We start from the raw sequence: 17782 nt of genomic DNA, 5'->3' as shown, positions 1-17782 counted from the left end.
TGTTACCTTGTCCCAGATAACTGTAGATGATGTAACTAGTGAACGGATCAGGTTTTCTGCAGTTGAATTTTCAACATAATGATTGAAAATAAATATTATACATACATTAAATTATAAAAATATATAAAGAAGTTTACATCGTTAGATTTGATCGAAATTGCAGGTTGATCCTGTTTCCACAAGTGAAAATAAATAGCAAGGAAAATTAAAGTGTAGCATCATACACTACAAGTGAAGCCCGTGAGGGACTAATATCAATCAGTATCTAGAGTCTCATGGCATCTTCTTAGTTAATGGAGGGAAGGGTAGCAAGTAGGAGAGTAGTCACCATGTCAGCTTCCATTTTCTTTAATTAGCAAAATAAGTCCCTCTCGACCAATTTGTAAGCAATTCCAATAATCCTCTTTTGTTATAACCAAACACCCACTTCGGGAATCTGATAAAGAACTTCCAAAATTGAAGCTTTCAATGCGACATATGATGATTCTTGGACAAAAAAAGTTTTGGTGTCATCCCAGTCACATTCTACTCTGACACACCAGCACTAAACATTTATCTGGAAAAAAAACACGGCTCATCGACAAACACATTCGTTAATTCGGAGGTAAAACAAGACATTTTCCCTTTCATTGAAGAATTAATTGAACAAGTTCCACGATACATTGCGTACAATTTCGATCCTTTCAATTTCATTACATTGATTGGAGAATGGAGAGTTTCCAACGCTCCATCAACTCAATCCAACCCCTTCAACCAACTCAACATCAATCCTCACCATCGTAAAATCTAATCCATACAACAAATATTTACTAATTCAACTTAATTACTAAATTATAACTATTGACAACATTTATGGATGAAAGTTAGTTATTACAACTAATTAAATTACAGTCACAAATAAACGCAAGTATTACAGGTATAAATATAAGAACAATAATATATCTCCAATTCTATTTATAATAAACAAGTTTTTGTGTAAAATACACTGCAATTACTTGTTTCTTATAAAAATTAATCGGAAGTGGTATAATATAATATACGTGTTTTTTTTAATAATGTGGGATGATAGGGACACGTGGAAGGTATGGGATAGATAGTAGCTAGCATTAGCAAGCGTAGAAGTCGACGAGTTCGTTGAGTGACTCGGGTTGTGGGTCGGCGTTATCGAGCATCCAGAGCAAGTGTTCGAAAAGGACAACCTCGCATGCGACGACATTGATCGTAGTAGTGTCTTCGTTTTGTTGTTGGTCGGAATCGCGGGATCTCTCGACGAGTTCCCGGAAGACGGGGTGGTCGACAACGTCGGAGGAGACGCGATAGAGGCGGCGGGACTTGCCGACGTAGACGGCGTGGAGGTCTGATCTGGAGGAGGACTCGTCATCGGCGACGGCGCTGCTGCTGTGGTGGCGGCTATGCTTGCTGCCATTGCCGAATGAGTTCCATTTCTTCAGCACTGATTTTAGCTTCATTAGTTTTCCACCTCTTGCCATGATGATGTCAAATATCAAACTTGAAAATGAACGAAGAACAGAGAGAAAGAGAGTGCATGTGGGAGAGGGAAGGAACGAGGAAGGCACGTATATAAAGGGGTGGGGAAGGGGTAAAATGGTCAGAGAAAAAATGCAATAGAAGAAGGGGTCCATTGGTGTGGACCCAGCTTTAATATTTAGAGAAAAATTCTCCTGTGTGTATAAGGATATAAGATAAGGGTCAAAAGGAAAGGATCGATGGGTCTTAATTTTGGCTCTCAACATTGGCTTCACAAGGATCACAACAACACCAAGTTCTTTCATTTTCACTTACTTCTTCTTCTGTATTTTTCTGATGCGTTTGTGTCTTTTAGAATATTAAAGGGCTTCCTGACAAGTAAGTAAAATGAAAGTTGGATGGATAAAAATATTAAAGATGAATAGAAATGGCTAAATAAGTGAAAAATAAAATGAAGATTAAAAAGTGTTTGACTGAAGAGAAGAGATAGCGATAGAAAGATGCCTAAAAATAGATAAGAAGAAATAATACACTCAAATTCAATCACATTATTTTTTTTAAATTATTTTTACTCTTTTTTTCTCTTATCAAGCAATCCAACCCAACTTCATCCTTTCTATTCCCTCCAATTTCTCTCTTACCAAACAAGTTGTAAGTTTTTGACATGTATATATCTCGGGAGAAAAAAAAGTGGAAAAACATAAAAATAATTGTTTAATATATGTAAAAATTTTGATGTGAAAACTTCAAATTGTATGGATTATATGTTATTTAAACTATCTCTTTTAATTTTCACTTTTTTCAGTGATATTTTTTTTTATCTCTCTTCTTTCCATTCATTCTCCTCAAGAAAATGGAATTTTTTTTCGAGATATTCAGATATCTCTCAATTATATATATATATATATATATATATATATATATATATATATATATATATATATATATATATATATATATATATATCAGTGTATCTGTCATTTAATATATAGGTAAAGTTTTACAACTTTTTTTACTAGTTTTGCACCTTTAATTTGAACATTATAAGAATTATATTATTTGAATAATATTTTTTTGGTCAGTTTTTTACATCCCGCTTAAAAATATCGAATTTACTATTACTCGAATCAATAATTTGTTAATATTTACATAATATTTTTGTAATACTTTTATAGCATTATTTTGTTTTCTAATTTATTTATTTTATCTGTCATGTATTAAGATTATATACAAATAAATTTTATCACTGTATAAAAAGTTATACAAATAAACTTTAATTATCACGCTACAATGTCAGTGTTATCCAAGATGCATGTGCCCGGTCAAAGTTAAAAGAAGTCATTAAGTCTTCCATGGCATTGGCATTTAGGAGAAGTGCAGTGTTCTACCGTCAGTTAGTCACCCATGCATTAGCGTTGTCGTTAATATGAATAAATCAAAATTATTTTTGGTAGTAATTATTATGTTTTTTTTAACGAGATATATAAGATCCTTAGAATATTTACTAGAAAATAATTTATGGTTAGTTAGATTTTGTTTCTACAAGAGATTTAAGTTAGTTTTTAATTTTTTTTATTAATTGAAAATTTTATTTAATTATTCGGTAAAATAAGTTTTTTTTAAGTAGTTTTTTATATTTTTTTTAAACATTAAAAATATTATTTGAAGTAATGTTTTTTCTAAACTTTAATTTTTAATTTTTTATATTTTATATTTTGTTTCATTTTTATCTTTAATATATTTATTATTTTTTTGTTATTTTTAAATAAATTATAATTTTATTATTTTTTTATGATTTTATATTTTTTAACTATTCTAACAGTTAATTTTATTTAACACTTATAATTTAATAAACTATTTTTTTAACTTTTAGTTATTTGTTAGTTCTTCAACTAATTTTTTCCATCATAATGTTAGTATGTAAAAATATTATTGGCAATTATAGTAAGCAGGTGAAAACATATCTTAATTGCCGGTAAAAACTTATTTAATTAGTTTTTGTATGTTATATGAACCTTTTACAAATTAATCTTCATTTGCTGCAAAATTGAAGTCAAAAGTAATTAAAAGAGAGATAAAGAAAAATTATCAATATTAAAGTAATATACAAAGTGAGAGAAGAACAAAAATACAAATGTTATTGAAATATTCGCGATGTTGAGTTCACATGTAAATGTAATTATTTTATAATGTTAATGTATAGTTTTATTTTCTAATCTAAAACTAGTTTGTATATTAATTTTTTTTTTTTCCTACAAAGATCACATATCTCAATATACTGAGTTATAAACTAATTTCATTCGCGTGACAATATCTTACACAATTATGACAATTCTATGAGTTATTTTATATATCAATTTTTTCTCATGTACTCTATTATATATATAAAAAAATTAATTAATCATCGATTTCAATAAAAATAATAAAGTTAATTAATTTTAATAAATAATGTCATAAATTTAAATTTTATTATGAAAATATGCATATAAATGAATGATGGCTATATTTAATAACTTTACTCGTAATTTAAGATTTTCTTTACTTATAAGATTGACTTAAATCGTTAATATTAATAGGCTAATGAATCCATTCATTTATATGTGAAATGATTAAGTGTTTCATTTGTAATAAACTTCACAATAAATTAAGGTCACGATAAATTAAAGATGCTAGAGGAAATGTATAATTGGTACATTTTAAAAAATAAGTCTATGTTTCATAATTATATAAAAATATTAAATTATAATATTAATTTTTATTTTATTTTTATACATAAAATTTTATTTGTTTATTTAATTATTTTTCTTGGCCCCCTTTGAGCTAGATTTTGGGCTCCATCACTAGATATGAGTTTAATTTCTACACACTAATAAAGTTTTTACACTAACAATTACTCTCTCTGTTTTTGTTATAAGATTTAAGGTTGAAATAATGTTTATTTTTTTATAAGATATAATTTATAATTTTTTTTATTAATTATTATTAGACTCTAAATATTTTTAATTAAAAAATAATGTATTGACAAACCATTAGAAGAAAGAGAAGTATTAGTGACAAAAATAATTTAAAAAAATTAAAATTTTAAGATAAATTAATTTTTATCAACTAAATTAATCAGTTTCTTTCATTTTAATAAATTAAATAATTGAATCTCTCTATATATATATATATATGAACCAGGGAATAACAACCAACAAAAAATTATACTTTATATGATTCAATTTATAACTCATTAAATTCAATATCATTTAATTATACTCATTACATTATTGTACTCCCTTTGAACTCTCTAATATAAATAAATTTAAATTATTTTTTATTATCAATTTTTTAACTATTTTGTCATATTTAATAATACTTCCAAAAACATTCCTTAATTAATTGAGACTCTATTTCTAATCACTCTTTCTTATTCTTGACATCAAATTTTAATAAAAGATGCCTTAGAAAAAAATAAATTAAAATATAATGAATAAAATTTAATAATATTAACTAACTTTTTTAATTATCACATAAATTAGTTAATTTTATTTATATTTGAGTTGAGAGGGACTATAAGTTTACAAATTTACCATATTTGAGAATTTGCGATATGTAAATACTATTTACATGTCAGTACTTACATTATTTATTCTTAAAATATTTCTCAAGTAATGGATTAAAGAGAACATGAAGAAGGAAAAAAAGATAGAAAGCCTTTGTTGAACAGAAATATATTCATTAAATTTTTAAAGTTCGAAACCTTGTTTGAAGCTGTTGAGATGAAATGCTTAATTAGTACCTTTTTTGTGATCTTGAGAAGAAAAAAAGATTAATATGATTAAAAAAATTAAAAATTTATTTAAAAACATTTTTTTATAATTGTAGTTAAAAACAAAATAAGTTTTATTTTACAATTTTTCTAAATAGTAATTATTAAATTTTAAACAAATTTATAATCATTATTTTTAAAAAACGGATTATATATATATATATAGAGACTGCAGGTAACACCTTTATTACAATTGGCTTTTTGACAGATGGAATGTGCTGATTTCCTTTACGCTTTGTTTGAGTTTGTTGACTTGAGAAAGATTGAAATGAAAGGGAGTGATGGGATGAAGTATATTAGTTAAGGAGATATGTTATTATTTCAATTTTGTTAATAAATAATTCATATTATAATGGAAATTTATAATTAATAAATTATATTTTAGACTTATAATAAAATAATTAAATTATGATATAAAATTATTTTTACTTATCGATATATTTTAAAAAGTATTAAAATTTAATTTATAGATGGAATCATGAAACTAAAAATAGGAAAATTGTAGTTGCGAGAATAGTACGAAATACACATTTACAAAAATATTAAAAATATTTAATTAAAAGAGTGCAAAAAATTACGTTTGAGGGTGTACTAGTTTGTTCACTTTTATTTAATTTAAAAAACGTGGATTTTTTCGATGGAAAGCCATCCCACCCGGTACAATCTACCATAGCTGGCAACATTTGGAACAGTAACATTAATTGCGTTGCAATATCCGCTTCCTTCCTTCGTTACACTCATTTGTTCATTAGTTCAAATAAATATTTTTTCTAATACTCTTAGTATTTTATTTTTTTGATATTTTTATCAACAAGTTTATTTCATGTTATAAAAGATGAATTTTTTTATTTATAATTAATTTATTTCTTTAGAGTTAAATATGTTTTTAGTCCATATAAATAAAATAATATTTGTTTTAGTCCCTTAGAAATAAATCAACTTCTTTTGATCCCTCATTTATTATTATTATTATTTCTTTCAAAATAGTACGATTTTTTATTCACATTTTTCAAAACTTGTAATTTGTCTTCGCAATTTTTTTTTATTTTAAATACTTTCTACATTATTATTTTATTTATCCTTTATTTTTTCAAATACTACAACTTTTTTTATTTAATCCATCAACATATCATTATTATATATATATATATATATATATATATATATATATATATATATATTAATTAGAATCACACAAGCAATCAACAAATAAAACAAACGGAACAAGAAATGAAAAAAAAAGAGCTAGGAAGAACTAAAGTAAATAATAAACTTTAAAAAATAAAAAATTAAATGAAATAGTAATATTATTTTAAAAGATAAAAACAAAATTTACTATTATTTTATTGGCGCCTTTGCCTGCAAGGCCCACACACGTGCTGCTTGAAACAAAAGATTCAACAAGAGTCCAAAAATGAAGCAAAACCGAAAGACCGATTAGAACTTGTCATCAAAGGCTACTCATATAAACGATTTATTTTAGATTTCCAAACACATATTGAACCTATTACCAGAGGAAAAGACCATCCCTGATGGCTGCATATATTAATATATTGAATTTGAAAAGCGTTATTCAGACTAAATCGATGATAAAAACAAAAATAAAAATTAGAAGATGATGTAGATTAAATAGAAGTAACTTATATATATATAATTTGCCGAATTTGTTGAAGGATAAAATTATTTAAACAAATACAGAGATTTTATCTATCGAACCTAATAATCAAAAGAAAATGTTAGACTTTTACATTAAGTCAAACATCTTTATTCAATCAATTGAATTAAATCTTCAACAAATATAAAGATTAAATCAATATATTTATAAAATAATAGATAAAAGTAGCAATAAGATAATTGGAACTGCTCCTTGATCTTCACATTTATTTGTCTATTTTATCCTAAAATGTCTTTACATGTTTAAAAGAAAAAGAAGAACAATCATGTACAAATAAAGAATAAAAAGAATGAAAAATCTTTTATATGATTTTCATTTTCATCTAACCAATTTTGACACTTTCTCTCACTTTTATGCACTCTCTGGCCAAGATATTCAATTATAATTGCTCACTACTTTAAATGTGACACTTTATTTTTTATGCACATTATCTATAAAATAATTTAATCATTCCTCAAAACTCTCATGATCCTTATTTCTAGTTTTTCTTTCCCTCTCAAGCTATATTTATATTCTTTTTTCTTCAGTGTTGTTGTATTTTCCATAAAATAAAAATTGGCAGCGTCTGTGTTTGCACTAATCATCTTTATTAGTAGTTATAAATTAATAATTCGGTCCTTCCCATATCATGTTATATTATGAAGTTAATTATAAAAAAAAAGCATTTGAATCATTGTAAAGTTATATTAAAAATTTTAATTGTAAGAGTAATTGGATAAAATGCAACATTTTGTAAACCATTAATTTGATCCAAGTTTCTCTCAGCCTCTCGGAATAATCCTTGATGTTCATGTCCATCGTTTAACTTGTCTTTTATTGATTATCAGTCACACTGAACTTCCAACTACAAATAGTCTACTATCCCTTTTATTGTTTCTCTTTTGGCACCGAAAGCGACACACATGTGCTAATATGTTGCCAAACTCTCCAACCTATTAACCTATATTATCTTTTCTAATCAACTATATATTCGCGTTTCTAATTAATTTGATTTCACTCTGGAATAATTCAAGTATGTAAGACCATATATTGTTTGTTTTCATCCTCCTCTTCTTTTTTCTTCTTTTGGTTTTTTAGTTTTATAAATTGGGAAAACAAAGACAAAGACAAAGACAATATACCTTGCTCTCTTTAGAATTGCCAACAACCAAACGGTGCTAACTACCATCTCCATTTAAATTTAGCAACAGTACCAAAGGAAGCACCTTTTTTGCTGTTGAAAAAGGAAGCGCATTTATATTCGAAATATTCAACAGGTAAGCTATTTAAATATTTTAAAGTACGATGCCATATTATATATGGACTATCAATATCTACTATATGCTAATTAATAATGTTATCGTACATACTTGATGGAGATGAACTAACAAATTTCTAAACCTGTGGCTGCTTCTGTCTGGTTTTAGAAACCTAGGGGTTTGTTAGCACTGATCAGTGACCACTAAAGTTAAATCGGGTTTGATAATAAAAATAGTCATAAACCTGAAATTGTTTTTTTATCTCTAAAAATCAAAACATCAAAACATTCATTACAGAATTTATAATAATTCACAAACTTTATTTAATTAAATTATTTTAAAATTAATTAAATTAACTCAAGTTAAATTAGATTAAGTTACTTTTTTAGGTCAAACTGGATTAAGTTCCTGGATTAGTGTAAAATTACATTTTTTTTTTATATTTTAAAAGAAAGTACTTATAAAAAGTATAAAAAAATATCACACATATATTTAAATATATATTATTCAAAAATAATAAAAAAATTAGTTTAATTTCATGTCTATCAATAATAATAAAAATTACATTATCAAGCCAATGAAAAATTATCGTTAATATATATTTTAAAATAATTATTATAAAAATAAATAAATTTACAATATATCAGGGTTAATAATTGAATGACCGTTAAAAAAAGTATATGAATTATTTAATTGTAAAATTAAAACATCAAAGGACATAATTTCATTAAGATTGAGAGTGGATCATCAATAATTAGTAGACGTTTGTTTTAAGGATTATTTATTTTTGAGATTATAACATGAAAATGTTATTCTTTGATATATTTTTTAAAAAAGTGTTTTGTTAACGTAAATGAGAGTATAGTGGGGTATAATAGGAAAGGTGCATCTGCATTTTAACTCACGAAAATGATTTTTCGTGAAATGGGAATAAACTTTTCCAGCCTCATGCTTCGGAAATAAATATTGATTGAATATGCAATAATAGCTTTTTCATAAATAAAATATACCCATCGATAATTATTTTAATACCTCGTAATAAATGTGTGATAAAAAATTTCAATTCCGTAATCTTGCGAATAAATAAATAGGGTGTGAGACAAATGCTCCGTGCTCGAGTCGTGCTTTTTACAATCAAATAAATACATTGTGTAGTGTTTTTATTTCCCTTTCATGTTGCAGTAAAAAAAATTTCCTTCATGTCCTTGACAATTCATGAAACTTTTCCAGTTGTACATAAATTCAATTCAAATCCAACCAACTTAATTTGGTTCTATAAAAAAAAATATAATGCAAGTTTTGTTTAAGAGAATTGACTTTTCTCTTAAACAAAACTTGCATTATATTTTTTTTTTGTTAGAACCAAGTTGGTTGGATTTGAATTGAATTTATGTACAACTGGAAAAGTTTCATGAATTGTCAAGGACATGAAAGAAATTTTTTTTACTGCAACATGAAAGGGAAATAAAAACACTACACAATGTATTGTGTTGTGTTAAGGCATTCTAAATTTGGAAAAAAAAAATCATTGTGTCTGGCATATATATGTAGATAAACATCAATTACTATATTATAAATATGGATTTTTATTTTTAAATGTTGGCATATTTTCTATTAAATATACTTTTTATTGACAGATAGTTTCATCATTATTTAACACACATATTTTTTTAATTTTTAAATTATGAAATTGTTAACTATTTTTAAATTTCACTTTTATATTAAGAATTTCCTCTCTTTTTTCCTTCCAATTTTAAATTAATTTAATTTTTTTATGTTAAAATTTATTTTTCTTCGTCTCAAATCACAACTATTTATACTTTCAATTCTACTTTTTCTTAATTATGCTCTTTCTTTCCCTCAAGCTTAGCTACTTATTTTTCCTTATTAATTTATCTTAATATTTTTATTTTAACTTAATTTTAATTAAATTTAAATATACCCCATTATATCACCGGGTTATTACTTACTAATAACTAGTTAAAAATTAAATAAAAAGTGTTCTGGAAATTAGAAAAACAAATACTTATTACATGAAATTACATACATTAAATGGTACAAAAACTAGAAACCATTTATTTCTAAATTAAAATGACAAGAATTTCATTTTAAAAAATAAAATGGAGGGGGTTAATGAGATCTAGAGGGTATATGTATTGGAATGGGCTAAGGCAAATTTTGATTAGATTTATTTACTGACCAATTTAATTTACAACAGGAGCAAGAATAGCCTGCAAAGTAGCACTAGCCACCAACACCTTCTACAATCGAGCAATGTCTGATGTAGCTTGCGCAAAGTTTGTAGACACTAAGACACTACATGCAGAGATCAAGATCCATTAAAGAACCACTTAGGCTTTGTGTTGTCTCCTTAATTACCCTCCATATTTGTAACTAGAAAAAACAAATTAAAGGATATGCTAAAAGTTTTGGCTTATCAATATGGATATATGCATTAGCATAATTCACTCTTGGTCCTCTATCCTAAATATTTGAAGTTGACTTTCTTCACATGGTTGGCCTAGAGAGAATCCCTCAAGCCTTCTATACATCTACCTAGCAGCAAGGGATCTTATATCTTTCGCACTTGATCAGCATTGGGACATTTAGATTATTCCATCATCATCTCATTCCAAATATAGAGCAAATGGAGATCCAACCCTTCCTCAACTTAAGAAGGACATTCAACCCCTCTACCACTAATAAATTCATATCTGATGATTTTATGTGCATGATTTTGATAGCAGAATCAGAAGAGAAGGCAAAGAAAAATCATTGAATTTTTGTTTATCTAAATGTTGCAAATTATGAATTTTAATTGATATCTGTTAATTTTTCAGAGGAAAAAGAAAACATAAAGAAATCAACCCCGTCATTTAAAGTGCTACATGTAACACTCAATTTTGCAATTGTAGCAAGCAACCTACTTTTTGAAGTCTTAATGCTTAACACCAGAGTAGGGAAGAAATGTTAGGAAAAATGTTGCAATATTGTGATATGTGTGTGTCTCACCAGTGCTTAAATCACTTAAAAATGGGAAAACACTGGATTCAACATTAACAGTTAACGCCCCCAAAGACACCTCTCTAGCTCGTAGCGTTTGGAATGCACGACTGGCTCTTGAAATGTAGATCGTCATACATGTCATTTCAAGGCCAACACTTAAAATGTTGAGCCTAACATTAATTGTTGACAAGGAGAATCTAAAACATTGCAATAAATGTTGGGAACATTGATATCATGTTTTTGGGCATTTATAAATCCTGAGATCCCAATGGAAGAGGATGGTTCCCATTCACGAAAACCTAGCTTTCTATCTTATCCATTAAAAATTCAAGCATTAACAAAGGATTCTTGAAGATTCAATGCAGCAAATATCTTCGATATTCATCATCTTCTCTATTATATTGCTATGCTTTTTTTTAAAAAAAAATCATGTTTTGATTAATTCCCTTACGTTAGGAATAATGTATCATATAAATTTCTTGATGCACGTGTTTTTGTAAATTTATGAAATTATGCTTGGATTAATATTATCGTGAGTCTACTGAAACAGAGCACGCTAAGGAAGAATTTGACTTAGTTTATTTTAGTTAATTTAAACTTCAATACATGTAGATGAACTTGCGTTGAATTGGGGTGAGATTATAGAAGGATTACCATGGAATGATTTGAACCCTAAACAATGTAATCAACCCTAAACTAGTAGTAGTTTATTTTGCTGGAATAAAAACAGTAATCGTAAATACGCATTACTTTGCAAAACCTTTTTATGTTGGGGAGAAACGAAAAGCGGTAAAGTTCTTATATTTTACCAAATATATTTTTTACTCCATAAAATAATTTATACTCTTCTGTCAAAATAATAAATAAATAGAATTTTACTCTTGTTTTCCGTTAAACAAATAACTCTTTATAATGCTTGATAGAGACACACGGCATTCGAGGGGCAGGACCATGTGAGCAACACATGGACTCGCCATTGATCTTCCATTTGGTTGACTGTCATAGATATATCATATATATAAGATCGACGAAATTATGGTGCCCATATTCATGGTTCATTCCCATGTGAATTTTGTACAAATTTGCAACTCGTGTTTTATGACTCTGAAAGAAACATAATCTTGTGAACAGACTTTGTCCAATACAAGTGGTATTTGTTTTTGCGATTTCAGGTGCCAAACGTATGTGCTACTCTTAAATGTGTTATATTGTTATTGTTGTTATATCATTATATTATATATAAAATATATTAAGATACACTCACATTTAATATAAGTGATATAAGTTCACACACACTGACACACATATGATACAAGTTAATTATGGATCAAGTTGTTATAAGAATAAATCTTAGTAATTAAAGTGACTCTATTAAAAAATTCTTGTATGTTTGTAATAAGATCAAATGAAACCTGGAAGAATGACAATTTTATTAACTTTTTTTATAGAATTATTGAAATTCTATCAATCGAATCGTGGTGTTGAAAGTTCATTGCGGAGACGTATGCACTTAAAAACCTAACTGATGTACACTACATTACAATATTTTATGATTTTAAAATATAATTAATTAATTTTCTACCATTAGATTAAATAGAAAAAAAATCTAAATTATCTAAAATTTTGTACACAAAATATATCATCAAGATAATATATATGTATGACATGATTCAATGTATAGTTAGATGGATAAAAATTAATTTTTATAAAGTTATTAAAAGTATCATTTTAAGGAGTTTAACATCTAGTATAATTGCTGTAAAAAAAGCATCTAGTATAATTTGATTGTCTTTATATAATAATAATTATAATAATAAAATCATGAATCGCGGAGACGCCGAACATAATCTTGTCATTTTGTATGATTAAGTTCCAAGTGATGATTGATTAAGGAAATTACAAATAACTAATGAATAACATTTTCTCGAGTAATGTCGGCATGTTGCCAAAGAAAGAAAACTAAGTATGGCGCAAAGTTCTAAGTCACAAATAAGCCGGCATCTCTAAGAAGAAGAAAATCATGCGCACGTTGAGTGAAGTTTTTGAATGTACATATTATAGCTAGATTCTCCCATGTCATGCATTATTGAAACTCCACATAATTATGTGTCAAAAAACCTAAACATAATTATTATCTAAATATAATTATATAGTTTAACTCAACGAGGTTAGGATTGGTTTTCGACAGAATCAGAGTCAGTAAAGAGAAGCCAATCAATTAATTTGGACGTATTACAATTTGATGCTCCAATCGGAGATATAGCAATCTTGTTTTTAATTATTAAATACTTCAAGCAACTTAGCTATTTTGTATATATTATGCTCTCTTTCAAAAGATTAGCCCTTAATGATGCGAACATTAAAAACATTGTATTTGTATAAAGAGATAAGCGAATACTAGACTGAAGAAAATAGAAAGAAGACAAGCCAAGAATATAAAGTACGGTTTATCATTCCAAGCGAGGGAAGCATGTGCATGCATGGTTTAAAGTTTAAACTAAAATCTGAACGGAAACGGGGATTTATTGTTGGATTAGCAGTCTCTTTCCCATGTGCTTGATGTTGCTGTTGAATATTGTTATTGTTGATAAATCAGCATCGCTAAAACACCCCAACTGATATATATGTGTGTGTATATATATATATACATTTAGCTTTATTGGGAACCCTTTAAGCAGGGCTTTATAGGCGGCTATATTTATAATATACTGAAAATTTTGGATGCTGTCATATACATAGGTATGGAATCATTGTTGGATTAGCAATCTCTTTCCCATGTGCTTGATGCTGCTGGTTATTAATCAGCATCGCTGCAACATGCTGACTTGGTTGCTCACATTTAGCTTTATTAATTAACATCCCAATAATCAAGCTAGGTTTTTGAGGCGATAGATTTTTGGTTTGACACATCAATAGAAATTCAAATATTGATTGATCATCGTGTTATGAGAGATTAATCTTTTATGCTAAATTCAACGATATGATGTTAATAGTATTAGATGGTACTTCCATACATGGTAAGGAGTCGAATAATGAGTTATACATAAATAATTAAGCTACTATACACACTTATGTCAGTTCGCTGAGAAATTTGTTTATTTGGATTTCTCATTATTATTTTAATAATGAGTCATAGACATTGCTTAATTATTAACTGGCTTAATAATGAAAAATCCTCATATTTCTTATATACTTTTTTACCTCGGTTATTAAGACTTGTAGACTACGCATTTAATTAGTTACAAGTACACAGCGTTGCTAATTACGGGGAGGTTGTTATTACATACTAGTATTAAGAATGAGATTATTTACTTCACTCTTTAAAATAACTTGCCTACTTTTGAACTATATCACAAAGATAATATGATAAGATATACTTGTATGATTTGTTTTTTTTTTCTTCTTTTTTTGTGGGGAAGTGGTTGTCAAATCTGCTGCGCGCCTCTTTGCGGCAAGAAAGCAATTTTTTTTCTTTAATTAATGTTTCCATTCAGTATTTTTTAGGGGAAAAACGTATCAAAGTGAAGATATAAAGCAACATTATATTGTTTGCAAATGGGCCAATAGCATTATATTTTTTGCAAATGGGTCAATAGCTACTGTACGTCTCCATGCAACTGCATGTACCATGTTTATACGATGTACCAGGACAAATAGAAATTAATGCTAAATTGTATATATTGTAGTTTGTTTTACATTTTAAATTAATGATAAATGTAAAAATAACTAGTTAAAATATTTCTTAATTCACATATTAAACATTTTACTTCATAGTACAACTAACTGGCACATAAACAATGTGAGTCAAAATATAGATATCATCTTCACTTATGGAATAACAATTAATTTTAATCATTAAATTAAAAAAAAGTAAATGATAAAAATAAAAAGTAACTCTAGAAGAGTTACTCGTGATTCCTTCCCTATATATATATATATACATATTCTTTGACTTCTAACTTTAGCCAGTTTAGTTCTTAATATTAATTTACAGATAGATATACTGGATAACAGGATAAGGCTGAAAATGAAAGAAAAGGATTTGGTCAAAACCAATATGATTACCATTTTAATTTCGATTGTGATGCAATATTTGATTCCAACTGGAGCCGCACGATATCTCATCATGTGCTACGATCATATCAACGTAGCAATCTAGATATGCTCGTTCTAGCTTCTACCCTTCTTTGTTTGTTTGTTTGTGAGGAACTTCTACCATATATATTCTTAATTGTTTTCAATTGAAAATAGTTTTACCGTATCAACTTTGCAGTACAAAACATTGCATTTATGAAATAAGACAAGGGATGCGCATTAGATAAACAAGATAATATATGGATATCAAAATATGTTTTTTATACCTGATTATGAGTGAAACAGAGCATGTGCTTGATTAAGACATTAATAGGAATCAGCGTATGGATCACTGCTAAATTAGCTTAGCTTAATTATATCTTTCATGCGATTAATTAGTCCATCAATTCAGATGAATCAGAATTCAAAATGATTTGATTGATTAGCATAACTACTTGACCTATCAGAAACCCGTAAGATGGGCTTTGTTGGTGATTATATATAAGTGTATAGTATATAATATAGCCAAGAAACCCATTTTTTCATTCATAGTATAACAATATAGTCAAGAAAATTATATATTAAAAAAGCTAAAACTCACAAAAGTAAATTTCTATTTTTCATATATTAGCAAGTCGTAGTTTTTTAAAACAAAACAAAATATCATAGTTATTTTTTTTTTAGTTATCCATGTTGTGAATATCAATTCAAATTTTCAAATATTAATGCAAGTAGATCGAAAGTCAAGAGGTGTATTTTAAAAAATAGTGAATGCATCTTAACTCCTTAAAAATTCCACTACAATAATGAGAAGCTAAGTGAAGAGGAGAAATTGTTAAGTTGATGCAAATGGAAGTGGGCCTTTTACATACATTCTTTCAATTGCTAATAAGTTTTTTGTTACTTACCGAACAACTATTCCCACTACTAAATTGTTATTGACACTGCCAGCTATAATAATTTGATCATTCTTCCTTTTTCCTACACCCCAACCCTTCTCCCTTCCTCTCTCATTTCTTCATCACTTCTCTATCTCTTCTCTCTCATGTCTTTCAGACCATCCAACATGATATTTTTATTTTTTTTACACAACAAAATCATGATTATGTTGTGTTAACACAATAAAATCATGATTCTGTTATGTGTCAAATTTGATACACAACGGAAACATATTTATGTTATTATTTTATATTTGCAAAAAATTTACAAAATGGAAACATGTTTTCATTTTGTAAAGTGTATATAAAAATATAACAACAAAAACATTTTTTTGTTGTACATTGATAGTTACTTAACGAAAATGTATTTTCATTGAAAAAATGGGGGTAGCCTAAAAAAATCACAGCGAAAGCATGCTTCCGTTGTGTAACTACCAATTTCACAGCAGAAACATATTTTCGTTAAGCAGTTTTTCGGGGAACAATTTTGGAATATAGGTAAAAAACACCTCGCATGGATAGTGCTATTAGCAAAAATGGATAGTTCCAATAGTAATGCCCTATCTAAACATATCACCCTAGATGATGGGTTTGGGAAAAGTGGGTGTCAGCCTAGACGATGAATGCTTTTTCCAATGCCAATGCAAAGTTTAGGGGTGAGTTTTGCAATAATGAGTTCCAAAATGGTTGTATTTGGCTTCATAAAGGAATTTACATGAGGATAAAAAAACGCAAATGCACCATGGCTCGTTTATAACTTGATTTAACAATTTGGGGAACAATTTGATTGCAATAGTAGATAATAAAATAAAGTTTTAATATCTTTGATAGAGTGGAGAAGGAAAGGGGAGAAAAGTAGGAGGAATTTTAAAAATAAAAGGATGTAGAGATAGAGAATTTTTACATAAAAGGATGTTTTAGATGATAAAAAAGGAAAGGATGTGTTTAATAACTAAGGGAGGTTTAAATAAAAATTGCCTTTTTAAAAAGGCTTATTCTTTTGGCACCTTCTTTTTGGGCTTTACTTTAGATTTTTGTTTTTTAATTTCTCATACCTCTTTTTTATTTTATTTTCTAAAAATACAGTTAAATCTTTGTACTCACCTCTCTTAAGTCTTATCCGGTTATCCCCTCCAATGTTTTGGAAGACATTACTCATCTTCTTCCTTTTTCTTCTTCTTAAATGTCCGTTAATTTCTTAAAAATATTCTATAAAGACACTCATTCAGTCATCCTTCACACCTCATCTTGTTGGATGTTCTTCTTCTGTGGTTCTATTAGTTAATATATGGCATGAAGTAATATTTTTTTTCTTCTATAGATACACAAATTTATTTAAAAGCTGACCTCTCATAATAAATACTCTTATATACACATAAATTTAAAAATCAAACTCTAACCACATATTTAAAGAAGATAATTGCTTGTTAATCATACTCATGCCACATTATAAGTGATGACCTTTCTAGAGTCTTGGAGAGTTGGCACACGACGTTATCGAATGCGCGCGCGAATGGCGGTTGATTAAAAAAACGTCGGTGATAGTTTATAT

General features: G+C 27.4%; 1 protein-coding gene across 1 annotated transcript; it reads right to left on the bottom strand.

Annotated features, from left to right (window-relative positions):
• Positions 1-597: 597 nt before the first annotated feature.
• On the bottom strand, positions 598-1549 carry LOC114392761 (auxin-responsive protein SAUR78-like). The gene has a single exon (XM_028353985.1). The coding sequence runs from the start codon at positions 1488-1490 to the stop codon at positions 1107-1109; it is 384 nt and encodes a 127-aa protein (XP_028209786.1). The 5' UTR covers positions 1491-1549; the 3' UTR covers positions 598-1106.
• Between the last annotated feature and the right edge of the window lie 16233 nt (positions 1550-17782).

Source organism: Glycine soja, chromosome 17, assembly GCF_004193775.1.
Source record: "Glycine soja cultivar W05 chromosome 17, ASM419377v2, whole genome shotgun sequence".
NCBI lineage: Eukaryota > Viridiplantae > Streptophyta > Magnoliopsida > Fabales > Fabaceae > Glycine > Glycine soja.
This window is presented reverse-complemented; position numbering and strand designations above follow the sequence as displayed.

Bases quoted from the DNA above. Each gene is read 5' to 3' on its own strand.
- LOC114392761 (XM_028353985.1), bottom strand. From the start codon at position 1,490: ATGGCAAGAGGTGGAAAACTAATGAAGCTAAAATCAGTGCTGAAGAAA.